The 18859-nt window shown below is 27.2% G+C and overlaps 1 protein-coding gene across 1 annotated transcript in view; it reads right to left on the bottom strand.

The window, feature by feature from the left end:
- Positions 1 to 402: 402 nt before the first annotated feature.
- Positions 403 to 18859, bottom strand: part of LOC100208788 (DNA-directed RNA polymerase III subunit RPC6) — a 44345-nt gene continuing 25888 nt past the window's right edge. The window contains exons 4-8 of the mRNA XM_065804562.1: positions 8842 to 8954; positions 3366 to 3509; positions 1761 to 1868; positions 641 to 835; positions 403 to 567 (exon numbers count right to left, since the gene is read on the bottom strand). Coding sequence (XP_065660634.1) covers positions 493 to 567; positions 641 to 835; positions 1761 to 1868; positions 3366 to 3509; positions 8842 to 8954 — 635 coding nt within the window. The 3' untranslated portion in view covers positions 403 to 492. The remainder of the gene's footprint in view (positions 568 to 640; positions 836 to 1760; positions 1869 to 3365; positions 3510 to 8841; positions 8955 to 18859) is intronic.

The raw sequence follows: 18859 nt of genomic DNA, 5'->3' as shown, positions 1-18859 counted from the left end.
GAAAAGCAACATTATTCTTCAAGCAAAAGCAACATCATTCTTCAAGCAAAAGCAACATTATTCTTCAAGCAAAGCAACATTATCCGTCAAGCAAAGCAACATTACCCGTCAAGCAAAGCAACATTATTCTTCAAACAAAAGCAACATTATTCTTCGAGAAAAGCAACATTATTCTTCAAGCAAAAGCAACATCATTCTTCAAGCAAAGCAACATTATTCTTCGAGAAAAGCAACTATTGAAAATTTTAGCAACTTAACATTAGAAGATTTATGCTTACTATTTTTGTATCCATGAAAAAAAAAGAAAGGAACAGACCTAGGCATTGTAAACGCTGAGCGCTGTATCGCACTTCTACCTGCATTTCTTTAAATCCTGAAGCACACACATAAAAACAAAAACAATTTTCTTGCTGACAAAATTTAATTTAATTATAGTCTTTTGCATTCAAGTCAGCTTTTATTAATCAAATATTAATACTAAAATATTATAATTTAGTCGAGCCATTCTTTTATGTAAACGCATGTTTGAGGTGAAACCAAGCCCCCTGGATAACAATTTTTAACAACCTAAAAATATATTGTAATATTATATGGTTAATTATATAAATAAGAAAAATTCTTTTTACATATATTTAATTACCGGACAAACGCCACACGGTATTCTCATTAGGCCCGTCACAGGTAATAATGGTTTAACAGCACGATATAACTTTTTTTGAATGACTCCAGATTCAGTATTATCCAGTGACGAATCTGATACAATAATCATTTCAGCCATCCCATCATAGAGCAAAGTACTAAGGATTGTTTCAATATCTTTGATAGTCAAGGATACCTAGATAATTAAAACTTTAAGGATATTTTATGTAATAATTTATAATTATTTTTTATTTCTATTTTGAAACTTTATTTAGCAAATTACTAATTACTAAATTAAGCTTCAAATTATTAAAATTATCTTTTAAATTCTAAAGTTAAAAAAAAATTAAATATTACTTATAAGCAACATCAATAAGCATACTAAAGTTGCTAAGTATGTTTTAAGCATGGTCGCCAGAAAAGGACTCACAAAAGCGTAGTTTGGACTTGAGGTTTCGTTTCCATTTTTAGATATTAGGGCTTTAAAAAAAATTTTTTTTTTTTTTTTATAAATGATTTCAAAGTTCATTTATAAAATAAAACATAACTATTATTTAGAAATTATAGCCAAAAATGTTTAAAAATGTTTAAAAACATCACATTTTGAACATAAATCTAATAATAGTTAAACAAAAAATCATTCTTTAAGACTTTTATCTTAAAGGAAAAACAATGTTGAAGATGCGTATACAACTTTTCTCTTGTAAAAATTCTAATTATCAGATAAAAACACCTTTAAAGTGGTTTTTAAGGTAATTTAACAACAAAGCCAACCAGCATAGTTCTCACTATGCTGGTTGGTTTCGTTGTTATAAATTTCAGAAAAAAATTATCGAGTCTTAGTTATAACTCTTATTCAGTCTCTTATAAAAAATAGTTTACATGTACAAAACTTCCCTTCCCTAAAGTTAAGCATGGATAATTCGAATTAATAAAAAATAAATTAAAAAAAATTAAAAAAAAAGCTACATAAACTTATAATTGATTAATACCTAACATAAACGAGTTACTTAAACTTTTTTCTTCCTCAAAACCGAATTTATTATCTACGAACCTATTTCTAAGAACCCTAAATTTTTTTTATTACCCAAAAAAAATAAAAAGTCAAAATAATTTCTGACCTTACTGATTCCAAGATCCGAAATGTATTTCCAGACTTCATGCGAAGAAGCATATGAACGATTTCGTTGTAGCAATGGATCAATCTTCATTTCTTGTGCTTGTTGCAGCTAACAAATGAAGATATCCAACACATGAACTAAGGTAGAACACTACACTGGAATAAAGCTAGTTATATCTTTAGTAATAATCAAGTAACTTTTGTAATAAACAACTTTTGATCCAGTAACAAACTTTTAGGCAAATTTTATGAGCTTTTTTTTTAATTTCAATTATGGTTCACGATTAAATGTGCTATTTGTTAAACATTTTTTGATAGTATTTTAATAAAAGTGTAACTTTTACCATATACAAAATCTTTTAGCATAAGTGTGTGAGTGTGTTTATATATATATAAAAATGAAAAAATTGTATTTATGTGTGTATATATATATATATATATATATATATATATATATATATATATATATATAAATATATATATAACGTTTAACGATCCAAATCTGATCGTTAACCCTTTCGTGACGAGTGACCCGTATGGCGGTTCATAAAATTTGTTTCTAAATGACGAGTGACCCGCATGGCGGTGCATAAACAATTTTGAATATTTCAAATCATCTATAGCAATTGGGGAAAACTTTAAACTCATTTTTGAAATGTGAATAATATCTTAAGTTAATCCTTCAAACCGTTTGTTAACTGCATTTATGGATCGCTCAAAAATTAATTTTAAAAAATAACAAAAACAGATAAAAAGTATACTGTCATGAATGAGATCCTTGATATTTTTTTCAGTGATAGTGGTGAAGATTTATTTTGTTTGATCACCAAAATAAATGTATCATTTATTTAAATTAGAAAAGGGTATGTTTATGTATTTCTTCTTTATTTGTTAAAGGTTACATAGAGAAACTATATATTTTTGTTAATTTCAACATGATATATTTTGATCACGTTACTAAGATAATAAATTTTTTTTTTTAGTTTTTTAATTTCCTGAAAGCCAATTCTTTGACAAAAAAAACAAGGTCTTATTTTTAAAATTCTGACTAGTAATTTTTATTTTATACTCTTTTAATTGATCATGATCCTAGATCGTTATTTTACGCGCAGTCATATAGCTGTTTTTAAGTCAGTCGCGAAAGGGTTAAACGTTGTGTTATCTCATTCATTCATTACCATCTCAAAAACTTTACTCAGCACAAAAGCAAAATTTTAAAAATATATATAAATTTGTCTTTTCTATTAAACCATTTATAAATAAATTCAATTGTTGTTATAGATAACGCTTAATTAAAACATATTAATACATTATAAATTTGATTATAAAGGAAAAGCTGGTATCGTTTTATCAAACAGGATTTAGTGAGGTTACTATTAGGTCATATATCATTATATGAAGGGCTTGGAAGAAAAACTTTCATAAACTTTTTTAATTTTTAAATTAAAAATTATAGTGTAAAAGATGATGCAACACACATATGCGCACAAATATCTTTGCGCACTTAGCCTTGCATAAAACTTACCAAAATATAAGATATTTTGTTCTAATAAATAACTAAATTATATATACTCAAACTTTTTAGATTTCTGAAATCTATACTAACCTTTTGTAACAAAAATTTATGACATTGTTGATTCAAAATGTCAACAAACTCTGCCTCAAAGTCCTGATCACTGTACCAAGCACCTCCTGTAACAGATGTATCTGGTACCATATTGTACAACATATACACCTTTTTTTTACCAGCCTTAAAAAAAAGTGTTGATATATATATATATATATATATATATATATATATATATATATATATATATATATATATATATATATATATATATATGTATATATATATATATATATATATATATATATATATATATATATATATATATATATATATATATATATATATATATAATGTACTTATGTTTTATTACTTTTGCAATAGTGCTGAGATTTGATTTTTAAGTTTTAACATTACAACATGTCTTTCAGTGCATTTTTTCTTAAAAAAACAAAAAACTCAAAGTTAAAACTTTTTCCATATTAAATATGGATTTAAGGCATAATTAATATTTTTAAATAAAAAAATCTTTTAGTTTAAAGTCATTTTCTTAGATTTAAGGAGTTAAAGCATAGAAAAAAAGCAAAATAACTTTCTTTTTTTTAAACTAGTTTCATAATTTTAATGACACAAAAAAAGGTTGCAAATAAGACGTTAGTTCATGTTGGCCACCATGAACTACCATTAAATTAATATTAAACATTAAAGTTTGAACCATAAACTTCATATTCAACTTAAATATATTTATAAAAACACAACACAGAAAAGTTTACAATAGAAAATAAAATATCTTTTTACTATTATTATTTACAAATCTTAGAATAAAACTAAAGCTGTAAAAGTAAGGAAGTTTTATTGTAATTATATTAATTAAAAGTAAATTGTTTTTTATATCACCATAATCGGTTGAAATTTGGACGATTTTAAATTGAGTTTTCTCAAAAACCATTATGCAATTATTATGATTTTTTTTTATAACGATGCTAACATAATTTGTTTTCTTGTGTGTGAGTATAGTTTTGTTTACTCCTTATTAGTTTTTGCAATGTTGAGTAAAGAGTCTGAAAATCAAATAAAATATTTGAAACTTTATATAGAAAATCCATTGTTCTCATATTCCATGATTTCAAAAGCATGTAAAGTTCCAAAATCAACTGTTGGAATTATTATAAATGTTATAAGGAAAACAAAACTGTAAAAAGAAAATTGGGAAGTAGTGGAAAATCAAGATTTATTTCCAAAAAGAAGGCAAAATCAATAGTCTACTCAATTCATCAAATTCAACTCAGTCACAACAAGATTTAGCTACAAAGTTTAAATGCAATAGAACATTTGTTCAAAGAGTATTTAAAAAAGGTAATCTGAAAGCATATTACAAGAAAAAAATACAAAAAAGGTCGCTTGATAGAGAAATCAATGCAAATGGATGAGCTAAAAATTTGCTTAATTTAATTACAAAAAAAAAATCTATGCATTTTAGAAAACGATGAAACATACTCTAAAAAAGATCACTGGTGCTTCCAGGTAATCATTACTATTATCAGTTGAAATGTTATAAAGCTTCTGAAACATTTAAGCGCATTTGAATAAAAAAAATCACTTCCGAGTTCCTAGTATGGCAGGCTATTTGCAGTTGGGGTTTTAAAAGCTCTCCTTTTATAACAATTTAATCTTTGACACCATATCTATATGTGAGTGAATGCTTGAAAAACGACTTCTTCCTCTAATTAAAATGCACAAACAAACAACTTCTTCCTCTAATTAAAAAGCACAAATAATCAACCTTATTTAGGCCAGAAATGGCATCGATCCACAATTCCAAAAAAGTCAATTTTGTTCCAAAGGATGCTAATCCACCAAACTGTCCTGAGCAGCGAGTTAGCGAATCTTACTGGGCAATTGTGAAAGAAATATTGAGGAAAGAGGCAAATGTGCAAATAGTGTTAAAATTTTCCGAGATTTTTTTCTTAATGCTACAAAAAATTGGCGCAAAGTAAAATTGTGGAGATGATGGCAGGTACTTTACAAAAAAAGTTGTAAAGCTAAGACTTAAATTACTTTTGTTGAAATAAAAACTATTTAGGTAAGCATCATTATAAAAAAAAAAACATTAATTTTGTTAAGTGATCTTTGAGAAAACTCAATTTAAAATTGTCCAATTTCAACCAATCATTGTGATATTTAAAATTTTTTAATTCTATTTTTGAATTTTATCAAACACCTAAACTTTTTAAACAATAATGTATCAGCTTTAAATAATGATTCTGTTATTAACATTCTTATTTAACATTTTATGATTAGATTTTATTTTTAGGATTTTTAACATAATTATCATTAACAATTGGTTGAAGATAAAGAATATAAAAATAATAGTAAAAAAAAAAAAAAAAAAAAATTAAAAAATAATGGATAAAGGGTATTGTTTAAAGTTAATAAGTTTTATATTTTTTTTTTTTTTTTGGTTTTGTATACAAAAAAAAAAGTTCATCTTTTAGTGAAAAACGTTTTTTCACTAAAAGATGAAACTATATTTAAAAAAAGAATTTTAAATTTTATAAAAAAAACCCTATAAAATAATACATTAACTATCAAATTGAAAATTGCTCAAAAATAATTTCTAATATCTGTAATTAAATAACAGAATTAAATTGTATAATTACTCATTATCCATAATGAGTAAGAACACACTATATATCATAGAGTCACAGTAAGTTGCAAATTTGCTAATCTTTAGTTTTAAAAACAATGGGAAAAATCATGCACAGAAATGGAAATGCCTTAGAGTATTTGTATTACTATACCATAACTATATGTTTGCTTTAACCAAGTTGAACACTCTACTCAAATTGTCCACAAAATGGAAAAAATAAACTTGAAATATTTAATCAAAAATATATAAAAATGAGATAAAAGACTTTTTCATCAATACCTATTTAAAAAAATAAATTAGCAAAGTTAAACAAACTTCACTGGTGCTTAGTATTGGGATTGATTCCAGGTGCTAGATATTGGGATTGACACCGGTGCTAGATATTGGGATTGATTTCAGGATTTTAAATACCTGTTCTTGAAAGATATTAACATATTATATTAGTAAAATATTAGGAAAACCAATAACATAACAATAAAAAATAGGTTAAAAAAAACTATTTATTAAATTATAAGAAAATTCTTTGGTTTTTTAATATTATATATATATTTACTATACTATTTATACAATATACAGCCATGAGACATAGAAACAGAAACACCTTTAAAACTTGATTACTTTTTAATTAAACAATATGTAACTATGTTAATTATATAATTTATCACACATTTAAAGTAGTTAGTGGAAAAAAAAGATTTATATAAACAAAGCATGACGAAAAAAAAATCAAGAAAAGACATGTTTTATTGTTGGTGCAACATGGATATTTGTATAGAATAATTAAGAAATTATTAAAAAAGGAATTGATCAAAGTTTCAATAACTACTACTAGTAGAGTTAAAAATAACGTGGTGAGAATTAAAAGAAAAGATGATTTAAATGGCAAAAAAGCTGAACATCAACATCAACTATTAAAGCTAAATTTGCACCAAATTTTCCAGATGAAAAACAAAAAAAGACAACTCAGCAACTATTTCTGAATTATCTAAAAGTTTAAGATATCAAGTAATTCAATAAAATGTTATATTGATAAAATATTTAATCTAAAAAAAAGTTTCAAAAGGATGTGAACATGCATTATCATGATCAAGAGAAGGTTTACAATATCAAAAAAACTTTATGGATTTATTAAGAAAAACTGGACAAAAATCATAACAACTGATGAAAAACTATTACACCTTACTGATTGTCAGGGCTGTGGAGTCAGAGTCGCGACATTTTTAGCTAAAAAGAATTGTGACTCTGACTCCAATAGTAAAACTTCTGGGTATTGGACGTGCATGTACAAAATATTTAACCTTTAAAGAACTTTTCATATTTTTGGCAAAAAAAATTTTCTTAAACTATCGCGTAACATTTTAAAAAGTATTCAAAGAATTTTCCAAAAATTTTGCTTTGGAGTCAGAGTTGTACTCTGAAAAGTTTAACAATTGGAGTCGGTACTTTTTTTTTATGACTCCACACTTCTGCTGATTGTGATCAAAAATCCAAACACATTTACATAAATATCAAAAAGCACAGAGAGTACCCTATTATAAAAAGATAAATTTTCCAAAATTTGTCATGGTATGGGGAGGAATTTGTGCAAAAGGATTAACATCTCTAATATTTGTCAAATCAGGAGTTAAAATTAATTCAAATAACTATATATAGAGTGTTTTAAAACCATTTATTAAAAATGATATCAAAAGACTATATCCAAAAAATGACTTTTATTTCCATCAAGACTCCACACCTAGTCACTTTTCGAAAATGATCATTAAATTTTTAACTGACCAAAAAATCAAATTTATTAATTTTGAAATGTGGACACCAAACTGATTGTATGTTAAATTGATTAAAAAAACAAAAAGCAAAAAATATTGTGGGGCTTAATTGGAATATAAAAGATATATGGTGGAACATCCCTCAAGAACTTATAAATAAAGCATTGATGTCCTGGTCTAAACGTTGTAAACTTATCTATGATAACAAGGGTCATCAAATTCAACATTTAAAAAACAACAATTATTAAGAATAAAAAAAATATTGCTTTTTAAATATGTTTTCATTTCAATGTCACATTGATTTCATCACATTAATTTATTTGGTGTTTGTTATTACTCACATCAAGATCAACCGATTAATTGTTGTCAGATTCGTTCAAATCATCATTCTCATAAGTGTTATTCTCCAAAAATATTTCTCGAACTGCTAATCAATTTCTTTTTCTGTATTAATAAAAGCCAATACACGATAATAACCAGTTACACACAATGGGATAGTTTATATAATATACAAAATATAATAGTTACACAATATGATAGTTTATGGACGAAAAGTAAGTGCATATGAAGACCTTTTGTTGAGATACCTCTAGATTTAAAAAACGTTTTGCAGTCAGCATAATTACACATTACTGTCTGCTCTTTTTCTTCTCAGAAGAAATGTTTACTGTTTAAATAGTATGCAATTTTAATTTATTTGAAACTATTACTATAAAATCCTGGAATTTCAAGATTTTAACCTGGGATTTCAAGATTATTAAAAAACATGGAATACTGGGATTTCCGGATTACAGGATTTCTAACCCTAATATAAACAAGGAGAAAACATATTTAGTTAAAAGTAAACTAAAACAAAATATTAAAAGAAAAAATTTTGATATTTTAAAGAACATTATCTCAGAGCTATGTGGATTATTTATTAATCCAATGCAAAATTATTGTTGAGATATGTCCCAATAACATTACTAAGAACTTTTCCTAATAACATTTGTAGATGTTAAACAAAGTTTCTTTATGTTCAACGTCTTTAAAGCGCTATTCTTTAATGCTAAAAATATATTTTCAAAGTATACTTTAGGTTGCTCTAATAATAACTTACCCCGACAGATGTTACTGATTTTATTAACTTTTTACTTTCAAGATTTTTTAAAACTTTGTTCACTTGTGTCATTGGAAGGTTACATTTAAAGCGAATATCACGTATCCATATTCCTAAAATAATTAAATAATATATCATCAATAAAGATTAACATTTTCAAATATAAGTAATATATAAGGGCAGATTGACAACTTACTATATTTTTTTGAAGAATCTTACCAAACAACTTAATCTCACACAATTTAAGTCATGCAAAAATTGAAACCAATTGACTACCTAAGTTAAGTCTCCGCTTAGTTTTAAAGAAGATGCTTTTAACTTGAGTTTTATACATTTTTAAAAAGACAAATTCACTCCATACAAAGCTACAATAAAATAACAAGTTGAAACAAAGAAGTTAAAGAAAAGGAAAAAAACCTGGAAAAGATGGAAGATTACAAAGCACCAATAATTGTGAAATAAAAGAAAAAAAAGTTTTTTAAGCACAAAAAAGCAGATAGTATTAGAAAGGGATGTGACCTTACTACAATGAGACAAAGGATCAAAATTAAAAACTGTAACAAGTCCAGCAACATTTACAATGCATTTTTAGACTTTGTCTAAAAGTGATAAATTATAGAAATTGAATGAAAACCTCATTATAAAATCTACCCCAAATAAAATAACAGGTTTCTGTATAAGGTCAAATAAGAAATTTATAAATGTAGTCAAAGGAAATCATGAGTAAGATATTGGCCGACACAATAAAGAGTAACCTTAGTAGATGTTAACTTTGCAATGGAATGTATATATATTTTTAATGAGAGGTCAGCAGTGAATGATAATCTAAGAAGATGTAAAGTAGGACTAGGTAAGAGTGTTGCCACTCATTAATATTAACAAGAATATTAACAATAACCAAATCAACAGTAGAACAATAAGATTAAAACCTGAATTAATTGTTAAAGAGTAAACCGTTAAACTCCTGAAAAAAAATTAAAAGTTACTTAGACTTAAGAAGATTGATTGGTAGTTAGTTAGATGGGTCAGAGCTATTTCCAGAGTTTTTAAAGATTAGAATGACAGATGTCATTTTTCAGCGGGCAGGAAAATAAGATTTAGTTAAGCACTTGTTAAATAGTTCAGAGAGTTTTAAAAAGAGTTCTGGAAAAGAGTTTTGTAAGAATGTGAAAGGCTTCCTTGTGGTCCAAACAAAAAGTTGTTTAGACAACAAGCAGTAAAAAGAGTTTAAAAAAAGAAAAACTTTAGCAACAAATCTTGGAGTGAATTGAATGTCCATTATCTTATTAGTATTACCTAATACTTATTACAAGCATGTGTCCATTAGATTCAAAACAGAAATTAGAGGAAAGGTTCTTTGCAAATAAAATTCAGGCCCATGTAAGTGAGATAGAATGTTAGGCTTTTATTATTAACGTTTAGTATTAAATTGTTATCAAATTGTTTAAGATTTTAAAAAAGTCTATAAAAGATAATATCCAGGATAAACTACAAAATTTTAAGACAACCCCAGACTTGGTCGCAAAGTGGGAGCAATCGCTCTCGAATACTGACCACGGAAATAATATTTAATTGCAAAAAACTGGCCAGATTTTTTAGTCATTTTGAGAACATTTTAAAAAACAAAAAAAAAAGAGCAAAAAAGAATATTGGGAAAAGAAAATAACTTTTAACATGAAAAAACTTAAAGCAAAATAAATTACGTTAAGAACAAATATTTTCGAAACTCTTTTTATAATTTTTTTATAAATTATAAAAAGAGTTACTTAGCTCTTTTATAATTTTTTTATAAAATTAGGCAACATTTTTTATATAAAGTAACATCTTATGATTGCTTAATAAGGAAACAAATGTTCTTTTATTTATCAAAGAGTATAATATAATTTGTATATACTCATGTCTTATTTCCAGTGCTAAATTAGGGAAGGGTAATAACTATTTTATGCTTCGCGTAGTTTGGAAACTTTAACATATTTGAAACAATTCTTCTTAGTAAGACAAACAAATGAAATAATTAAATCATTGAGTTACTGTAGAAATTAACCAGATTGAAATCAACTAAAAAGTTTAAAAATACTTTATGAAGAGGATGCGGAACTGCTTTACAATATCGCTGATGTTTAGTGAGTGGGCTTTTTAATTTTAATTAGTATTTAAAACAGAAAAAAGTAACTTTAAGTTTAAGTATAACGAGTTTGTAAGGCAACTATAACCTTAACAATTTTTTTTTTCCTAAATGATTTTTAATTATTTTACATTTTATTTAACTTGTTTTCTTGTCGGTTTGTTTATTTTTTATTTTTTTGGTGTCCATGCAAAACAAACACAAGGGTCAGGGTATAATAATAGAAGAAATCATTTAAAAAAGTAACTAAAACAAACAACGCTTAACAGGCATTAGTTTAGGGATTGTACATAAATTATACAACACAAAACTTATTTTAAAAATATAACTTCTTGTATGTTTATTTCATAATTAGTTTTACTAACTTTGATGATTATTAATAATTTCATTGAAAACACAATTATTGTTGCAAGTCTTTATGTTTACAAAATAAATCGCAAAAAATGCTTTTTTACATTAGAATAAAAACAGATACACAAAATTACATCTATATAAAAATACATACTTTTTAAATATAAATAAGAATATACTAATAACATCTATAATTTATAACAAACTTTCAAAATTTTGACAATTTAAAAAATATATATAATAAAACGTTTATTTTTGTATACAAATAATAATAGTTTAAAAGATTTACGGCTTTGCAGATGTAGCTCCAAGAATGAGCCATAGTATTAAAATAATAGTTCATTCAATAATATATACTTAAAACAATTTATACTAGAAATCTAAAAACTTAACAAATCTAAAATAATACAATTTTCAAAACATTTCAACAGAATACTCTAAAGCTTTATTTCATTTAGTCAGCGTATTTTTTGAACCAATAGAATTAGTTTATTTGTAAATTTGGTGGGTTTTTAGTCGTCGCTTTTTATTCTTCCGCACCAAGATGCTTTGAGAACATTCAAGATTATATATATTTCCGTGTATGTTCTTAAAACAAAAATTTTTTGTTTTACAGACATGCATAAATTTTAATGTTCTCAAAACGACTAAAAAACCTAACCAGTTTTTTGCAACTAAATATTTTTTCCGTGGTCAGTATTCGAGAGCGATCGCTCTTGCTACCCGACCAAACCTGGGGTTGTCTGGAAAAAAAGTCAAAATTAAATTTCAGAAAGTGATTGTGAAAAATAAATATTTTTAACCTTTAGAGTCAGTTAGGTCACAATTAAGAGAGGCAACCTTAGTTGCTTTTCTTTATTGAGCCAAGCTATTCAGTGTGATAAACATTAACATCACTGATAACAAACACCATTGTTTCATGCACTGTGAAAGTGAGCACGATGTCATCAGATTAACAAAAAATAAACAACTTTTGCATAAAAGTATGAAAATTCACTGACTTCAAAATTCTAATAAATATTTTCTATAAACACTTTAACTTTCAAACAAAAAAATATAAAATCAAAATAAAAAACTTTCTTTAATTATTAAACAAATATATATGAATAAATGCAGAATAAAAATAAATATTGTTAAATATTGCTACTGATTTGGGATCACTTTTGTATTTTTTGCAATTTTTACAGAAAACCTATCAACTTAGATCTTATCTTCATACTTGATGGTTAAAAACTGGAACAATTATTAATAATTATCAATGGTTGTCTATTTAATTTATATTGTACTGCATAATTTATTTAAAAATTGTACTGCTAATTTATTTATAAAAAGTTAATTTTTAATGCAATTAATATTAGCAATTATCAATGGTTGACTATTTGTAATGGATAATTTATATTTTAAAAAGTCAATTTTTAATGTATTTTAAATTTTATAACTTCTTAATGCAAAATGTAATTTACTGTTCCTCTAGCTGATTTTGAAACTTGTCATGTTTAGCAACAATTTTTTCAATTTTTTGAGAAACCTTTTGTTAACCTTTTAAAATGATAATGTTAAACGATTTTTGTTTAGATTTTAAAATGGCAATAGATCTTAAATCCAATACATCCCAAACAATTATCTGATGAATTTTATAGAAACAACTGCTTTGGCAATACAAATTTTAAAGTATAAAATAAACAAAGTTACCAAGTTAGCCAAAATAAACAAAGTTACCCAAATTTATTTCCTCGTTGATAATCAGACTAAAATCAGATAAGTTAATAAAACCTTTTTTATCTAGTGAATGTATTAACTAACAAACTTTATTTGTTTGTGTTTTATTACTTTTGGCTGGGAAGATGAAAGTAACATTTGTTAAGTGATTAACACTAGTGTAGCAATAAAATCACTAGCATAATTTAAATTTTATTAAAAACAATTAAGAAAAGAATCATTTAGTTAGAACCAATTTATGTCATCAACAATAAAATTTCAACAACACTCAGGTGCCAGATTTGAATTGAAAGGCAAAAAAACTGGTTATTTTTTCCTTTTAATTCAAATCTGGCACCTGAGTGTATAATTCCTCAATTATACTATTATGAAACCAGAGTTTAGTAGCTAACTTTTCTAGTTCTACAGACCTAATAGAGCTTCTTTAATTAGAGAATCTTCTGAGAAACCATGCCTCTATGCCTCACACACCTGCTAATCATAACATCATAAGGAGATCAGTTTAGGTTTTATATAGTAAGCACCTTCTAATTTCTGGAAGATGCTTAAAAAAAGAACTTGTGATATACTAGGTGAAACTTAAGAGCAATTTTACAATGTGATGGGAGACTATTGAGTTAGACTGAATTAAGAATTGTTTTGTTTATGTTAAAAGCCCTTTCTAAAAAAGCTTGACCATGACTAACAGTTAAAATCATTTTAATAATATAAGTTCCTCGCGTTAGGCTATATCCAGTTGATAAAAATAGAAGATATCTAAACGAGTGGTTTTTTTATCAAAGGTAAGAAATTTTTCTATATTTTTTTGTCATTTCTTAAAAATATTGAATACTGCTTGCAAAAACAGGCTTGCAAAAAAAAGCTCCTTTAAATTACTCCTGGTCAGATCAGGTTCATCACAATCACTCTACTATTGGTATAATGTAACCCAGTACTACCGGAGGCTAGGAGAAATAAACTCCAACTTAAAAATCCCCTGCCTTGAGGCTGTTGGTTGAGTTAAGGCTAGAGATGGTGTCTCAATAAAAATACTCAAATTCGAAGATGTAAACTGCATCCAGCTAAAATTCAATTGCCTTGGGGCTACTAGTTGAGTAAAGGCTAGAGATGGTGTCTCAATAAAAATAATCATCTTGGGCAGATGTTAACTGCATCCAGCAACTGTCTTGTAGGAGGCCTCCTAGGCAAAGACTTTAGGGGTAAACAGAAAAGTTCTGTTGGCTAGCCTCGAACCCCTTCTTCTATTAGGCTGGCATAGATGTAAACCTGTGTTACATTGTTTCCTGCTTAGGATGATGAATGCTGGATCTTCTTGACTCTTTTTGTAGGTTTTTGTTTGTGCCTCTTTGATAGTGGCTATGCAACTCTTCCTGTTGTTTCCTAATGAGAGTATAACTCTAAAACTCAGTTTAATGGTGCCGAGGCTGGCTGGTAGTAAGGCTTCCTGAACTCTGTGGCAGTTCTCCGATTCCATCTAGGCTGATTCCATCAACAGCTGCAAAATATCAGAGCATTAACAGTGCCATGTTGCGCATGGATGGTGTTCCTGTTAATGCTTTTGGTGCATATTGTCAAGGCCACATAAAGAGCCCTATGATAGTTAACAGGACTGAGGGTTAGTTAACAGGACTGAGACAACTGCATAGCTCATTGCTTAGGAGGAGAACCTATGAATGAGTTAAGTTCTTTTTAAATTTAAATTATGTCAAAAGTAACCCAATATATTAAACATAAAAAACCATCCCACCACCTAACTGTTTTAATATATCTTTTACTAATATTTGCGGTTTGCGAAGCAACCTTCCATCAGTTGAATCTTACCTCTTGCAAAATTATTCCTTCTATTGGCTTAACTACTCCTTCTTCTGATATCAGAGTTGATGGGTACTATCCTTTGATTCTTAAAGACTCCAATAGTCATATGCTTGGCTTGAGGGTATACATACGCATCAATTCACCTATTTGTCATAAAATCTAGTTTGAATCCTTTGATCATTCTTTTATGAGCTTCTGATTAGCACCTCTTCACTCTATCACTTTTCTCTTTGCTCTTTATTGTTCTCCTTCTTCCTAAGACTACACTTTTTTAGATGTAATTTTTGATAAAATTAACCATGCCATTTCTCTTTACCTCTCTGCCAACTCTGTTGTAATTGGTGACTTTAATGCTCAGCACTCTGAAATACTTGGCTTTAACTGGCCCTGCTGGCACAAAAGTCTTTAACTTGTGCATTTCTCAATCTCTTACTCAGATAGTTAACTTTATGACTAGTTTTCCTGATAACCCTAATCATTTACGTTTACTCATTGATTTATATCTGTTCTCTGATCCTAGTTTTTGTTCAGTTTCTCCTTTTTCTCCTTTAGGTGGTTCTGACCATACAATGATCTGTTTAAATTTTTCATCTTGTACTTCCTTTTCAGACTCACCCTACCATTCTCAGTTCACTAAATCTTGTTTCTTATCTCAGAAATTATGACTTTTGGAAAATCTTCAACAGCATTGCTAACAAGGGTAGGTCTAACATTCCATCTCTCATTTATGGGATTGATCTTATTACCTCTCCCAGAAATAAGACAGAACTATTTACTATTCCTATTCAACTCTCAAATCTTATGGTCATTCTCTTCTTTCCATTCAAATTAAGCAGGTTAACCAATTGTTAGACATTCAAGTCACTCCAACTTGCATAGCTAAAGTCATATCTCAATCAAACACTTTTACGGCTTGTGGTCTAGACAACATTCCTGTCATAGTCTTACAAAATTGTTCTCTAGAACTCTCTTCAATTCTCTCTAAACTATTTAATAAGTGCTTGACTGAATCTTGGATTTCCTGCCTGTTGGAAAATGGCAACTATTGTTCCAATTTTTAAAAACTCTGGGGAACATTCTGACCCCCCCCCCCCCAATTATCATCCAATCAGTCTTCTTTCTGTTACTAGCAAGGTCTTTGAGTCTTTGATAAACAAATTTCTCACATCACATCTCGAGTCAAATAACTTGCTGTCAGACAACCAATACGGTTTTCAATCCTCTCGCTCTACGGCTGACTTGCTAATTTGCTGTGACTGAAAGAGTTTATCATGCATTAGATAAAAGTGGGGAGGCTAGGGCTATTGCTCTTGACATATCTAAAGCTTTCGACAAAGTTTGGCATGTTGTTCTTCTCCATAAGCTTGTTTCATATGGCATATTTGGGAAAGTTTTTGAGATTATCAAACCATTTCTTTCCAACCAATTTATTAAAGTTATCCTTGAAGGCCAACACTCTTCTTTATTTTCAGTAACTTATGGGGTTCCTCAAGATTCTATCCTTGATTCTGTTTTGTTTCTTATCTACATTAATGATCTTCCCTACAACCTTACATCTAAAGTAGCTCTTTTTTTTGATTATTAAACTTTAAACTCCTATCTTGACAAAAAGTCTTCTGCTTTTGATCGCTTAGAACAGGCAGCTAATCTTGAATCTGATCTCACTTCGTGAGATCAGATTCAAGATTAGCTGCCTTTTCAACAATATCGTGGAAGCATCTGGAAGAACTTTATAATTTAGACAAGGTTAATGCTGTTTGACTTGTGCCAAAGTTAACAGATCGTCATTTAGATCCAGGATCACTATTAGCCATGGGGTAAAATTAGTAACACAAATTTAGTAGTCAAGTTGCTACTGCTTTGACTGAATATGCTTTTGCAAAACTATTGCCTGAAAATGTTTTATCAACAGTCTTTTTTTTTAAAAATATGCATATTTTATTTGACTAATATGGATATGTAAATATAAATATGAAAATATGGATATTCTAATTGACTAAAAGCAGATAAATCAACACACTCTGCTTTAACTCTAAATAATAGTTTTATACAAAAGCTTGAAGATTTAAGAGCTTGGAATAAGGGTTGGCATTTTTCTGGTGCTATAAGCTGAAAAAATATATCCAGTCATTAGGGTTAAGATGTCACTATTTCTAATATTCTTTGTCTTGCAAACGAGTTGTTTCATGAGGATTTTTTTTATGTTGGCACAGTTCAATTTAATCAGGACTGCTTAGGAAACTTTTTTGCATTAATACAAAGCAAAGGAGGCTGGAATGACAGACCAACAGCAATTTAAATGCAGTTTAAATCAGCATATAAAAAAGTTTTAGTACTCCCTTCAATAGAACAATCTAATTCTAATAGTAATTTTCTCCCTGAATCAGATTTCTCTGTTGCAATTACCAACATAGTATTTGAGAACAAAATTTCTGCAAATAAACAATTGATTTTCGAAGAGCCAATTGCATTATTTCAAAAGAAACTACAACCTTATGCATTACAAAATGCTTCAGCTGATTCAGTTTCACAGTCAATTTAACAGATTTTGAAATCATTTACAGATGATTTGATAAATAAAGTTCAAGTCTGTCAAAAATGTGTACAAGTTCTTTCAAGTGCGACACCCTGTGAAATTAACTTATTTAATACTGATTCTTTTTTACAAAACCTACTTCATGAAATGAAAACTGTTTTTATAACATAAATGAAACTTTTGTTAACTAAAAAAAACATTATACAACAAATCATCAAATTAATAAAAAACAATTGCAATTTTACATTTCTTTATGATGAACATATCGATCATGCTTTTCATTTAGAAGAAAGTTTAATCAGACACTATGTTTATATGAGAATATCTTATTCTATAAGGTTTTATAATCGAGAACTGGCACCACGAAACAAGGGATAGCGTTAGTGTAATAGTAAAATGTTTTGCAACAGGTTTACAAAAGTTACTTTTGGATTTAGCTAAATATTAGTGTTTTTACCTTCATTATGACTCTTAACTGCCTGAACTCCTTTGTTTGACAAGTTAAAAGTTTTACAACAACGGCTACATCTAGCAAATTTATTGTTGTCATTTTTAACAAACCATTCTTTATACTCGGGTGATTAAGCCAATCATTTGAAAAAAAAGTTTGATCCATTTTAATTATTATTTAAAAAAATGTATTCTTCTTACAACCATATTACATATATTTATAGATCAAATGAAATATTATAAATTTGTATATAATACATTTTTAAATAATTTATTAAATCAAAGCTCGCATTCCGCTTTAAAAGCATTAAGACTTGTTTTAGCTGCGTAAGACTTAAATTACTAAAAACTTGTTTATTTCATTATATTTTGTTTTTGAAATAATTTTTTCTTTATTTATATTTAATTGAGGTTCCTTCTCCAGTTTATTTTTCTCACTGTTTCTACTATTCTTGATTGATTTTCAAGTCAGGGTTTTTGTTTTAGTTGCCTCATTTTTTTGGCTTGGTCATTGTTGTTTTTTGCTTTAGCAGTTTGTTTAGGTTTGATTTGTTATTCATTTACCTATTTATTTATTTTTTGTGCTTGAAATAAGAATATATATATATATATATATATATATATATATATATATATATATATATATATATATATATATATATATATATATATGTATATATATATATATATATTGTAAATTTCATTAAATAAAGCAACACTTAAATTTTATTTTTTTAAATCTCTTAATGTAAACATCATTTATGTTTCTTTGTTTTAAAGTATTGAAACCTTTACTTATGCAATTTATCATAAAACTTTTAAATAAAAATATTTACAATTAATATTATCAATCTCTAATGGTGAAATTAAATGCTTTTAAAATAAAGCATGTTAAGCAGATTGATGAAATGATGAAAAAATTTTTTAAATTAGAACTTGAGTTAACCAAAAAAAAAACAATAAAATTTCCGATTTAGAGAGTAGAGTTAAGTCTATGGAAGAGAATTCTGCAGATTTACCAC

The sequence above is a fragment of the Hydra vulgaris genome, chromosome 09 (assembly GCF_038396675.1).
Source record: "Hydra vulgaris chromosome 09, alternate assembly HydraT2T_AEP".
Classification (NCBI taxonomy): Eukaryota; Metazoa; Cnidaria; class Hydrozoa; order Anthoathecata; family Hydridae; genus Hydra; species Hydra vulgaris.
This window is presented reverse-complemented; position numbering and strand designations above follow the sequence as displayed.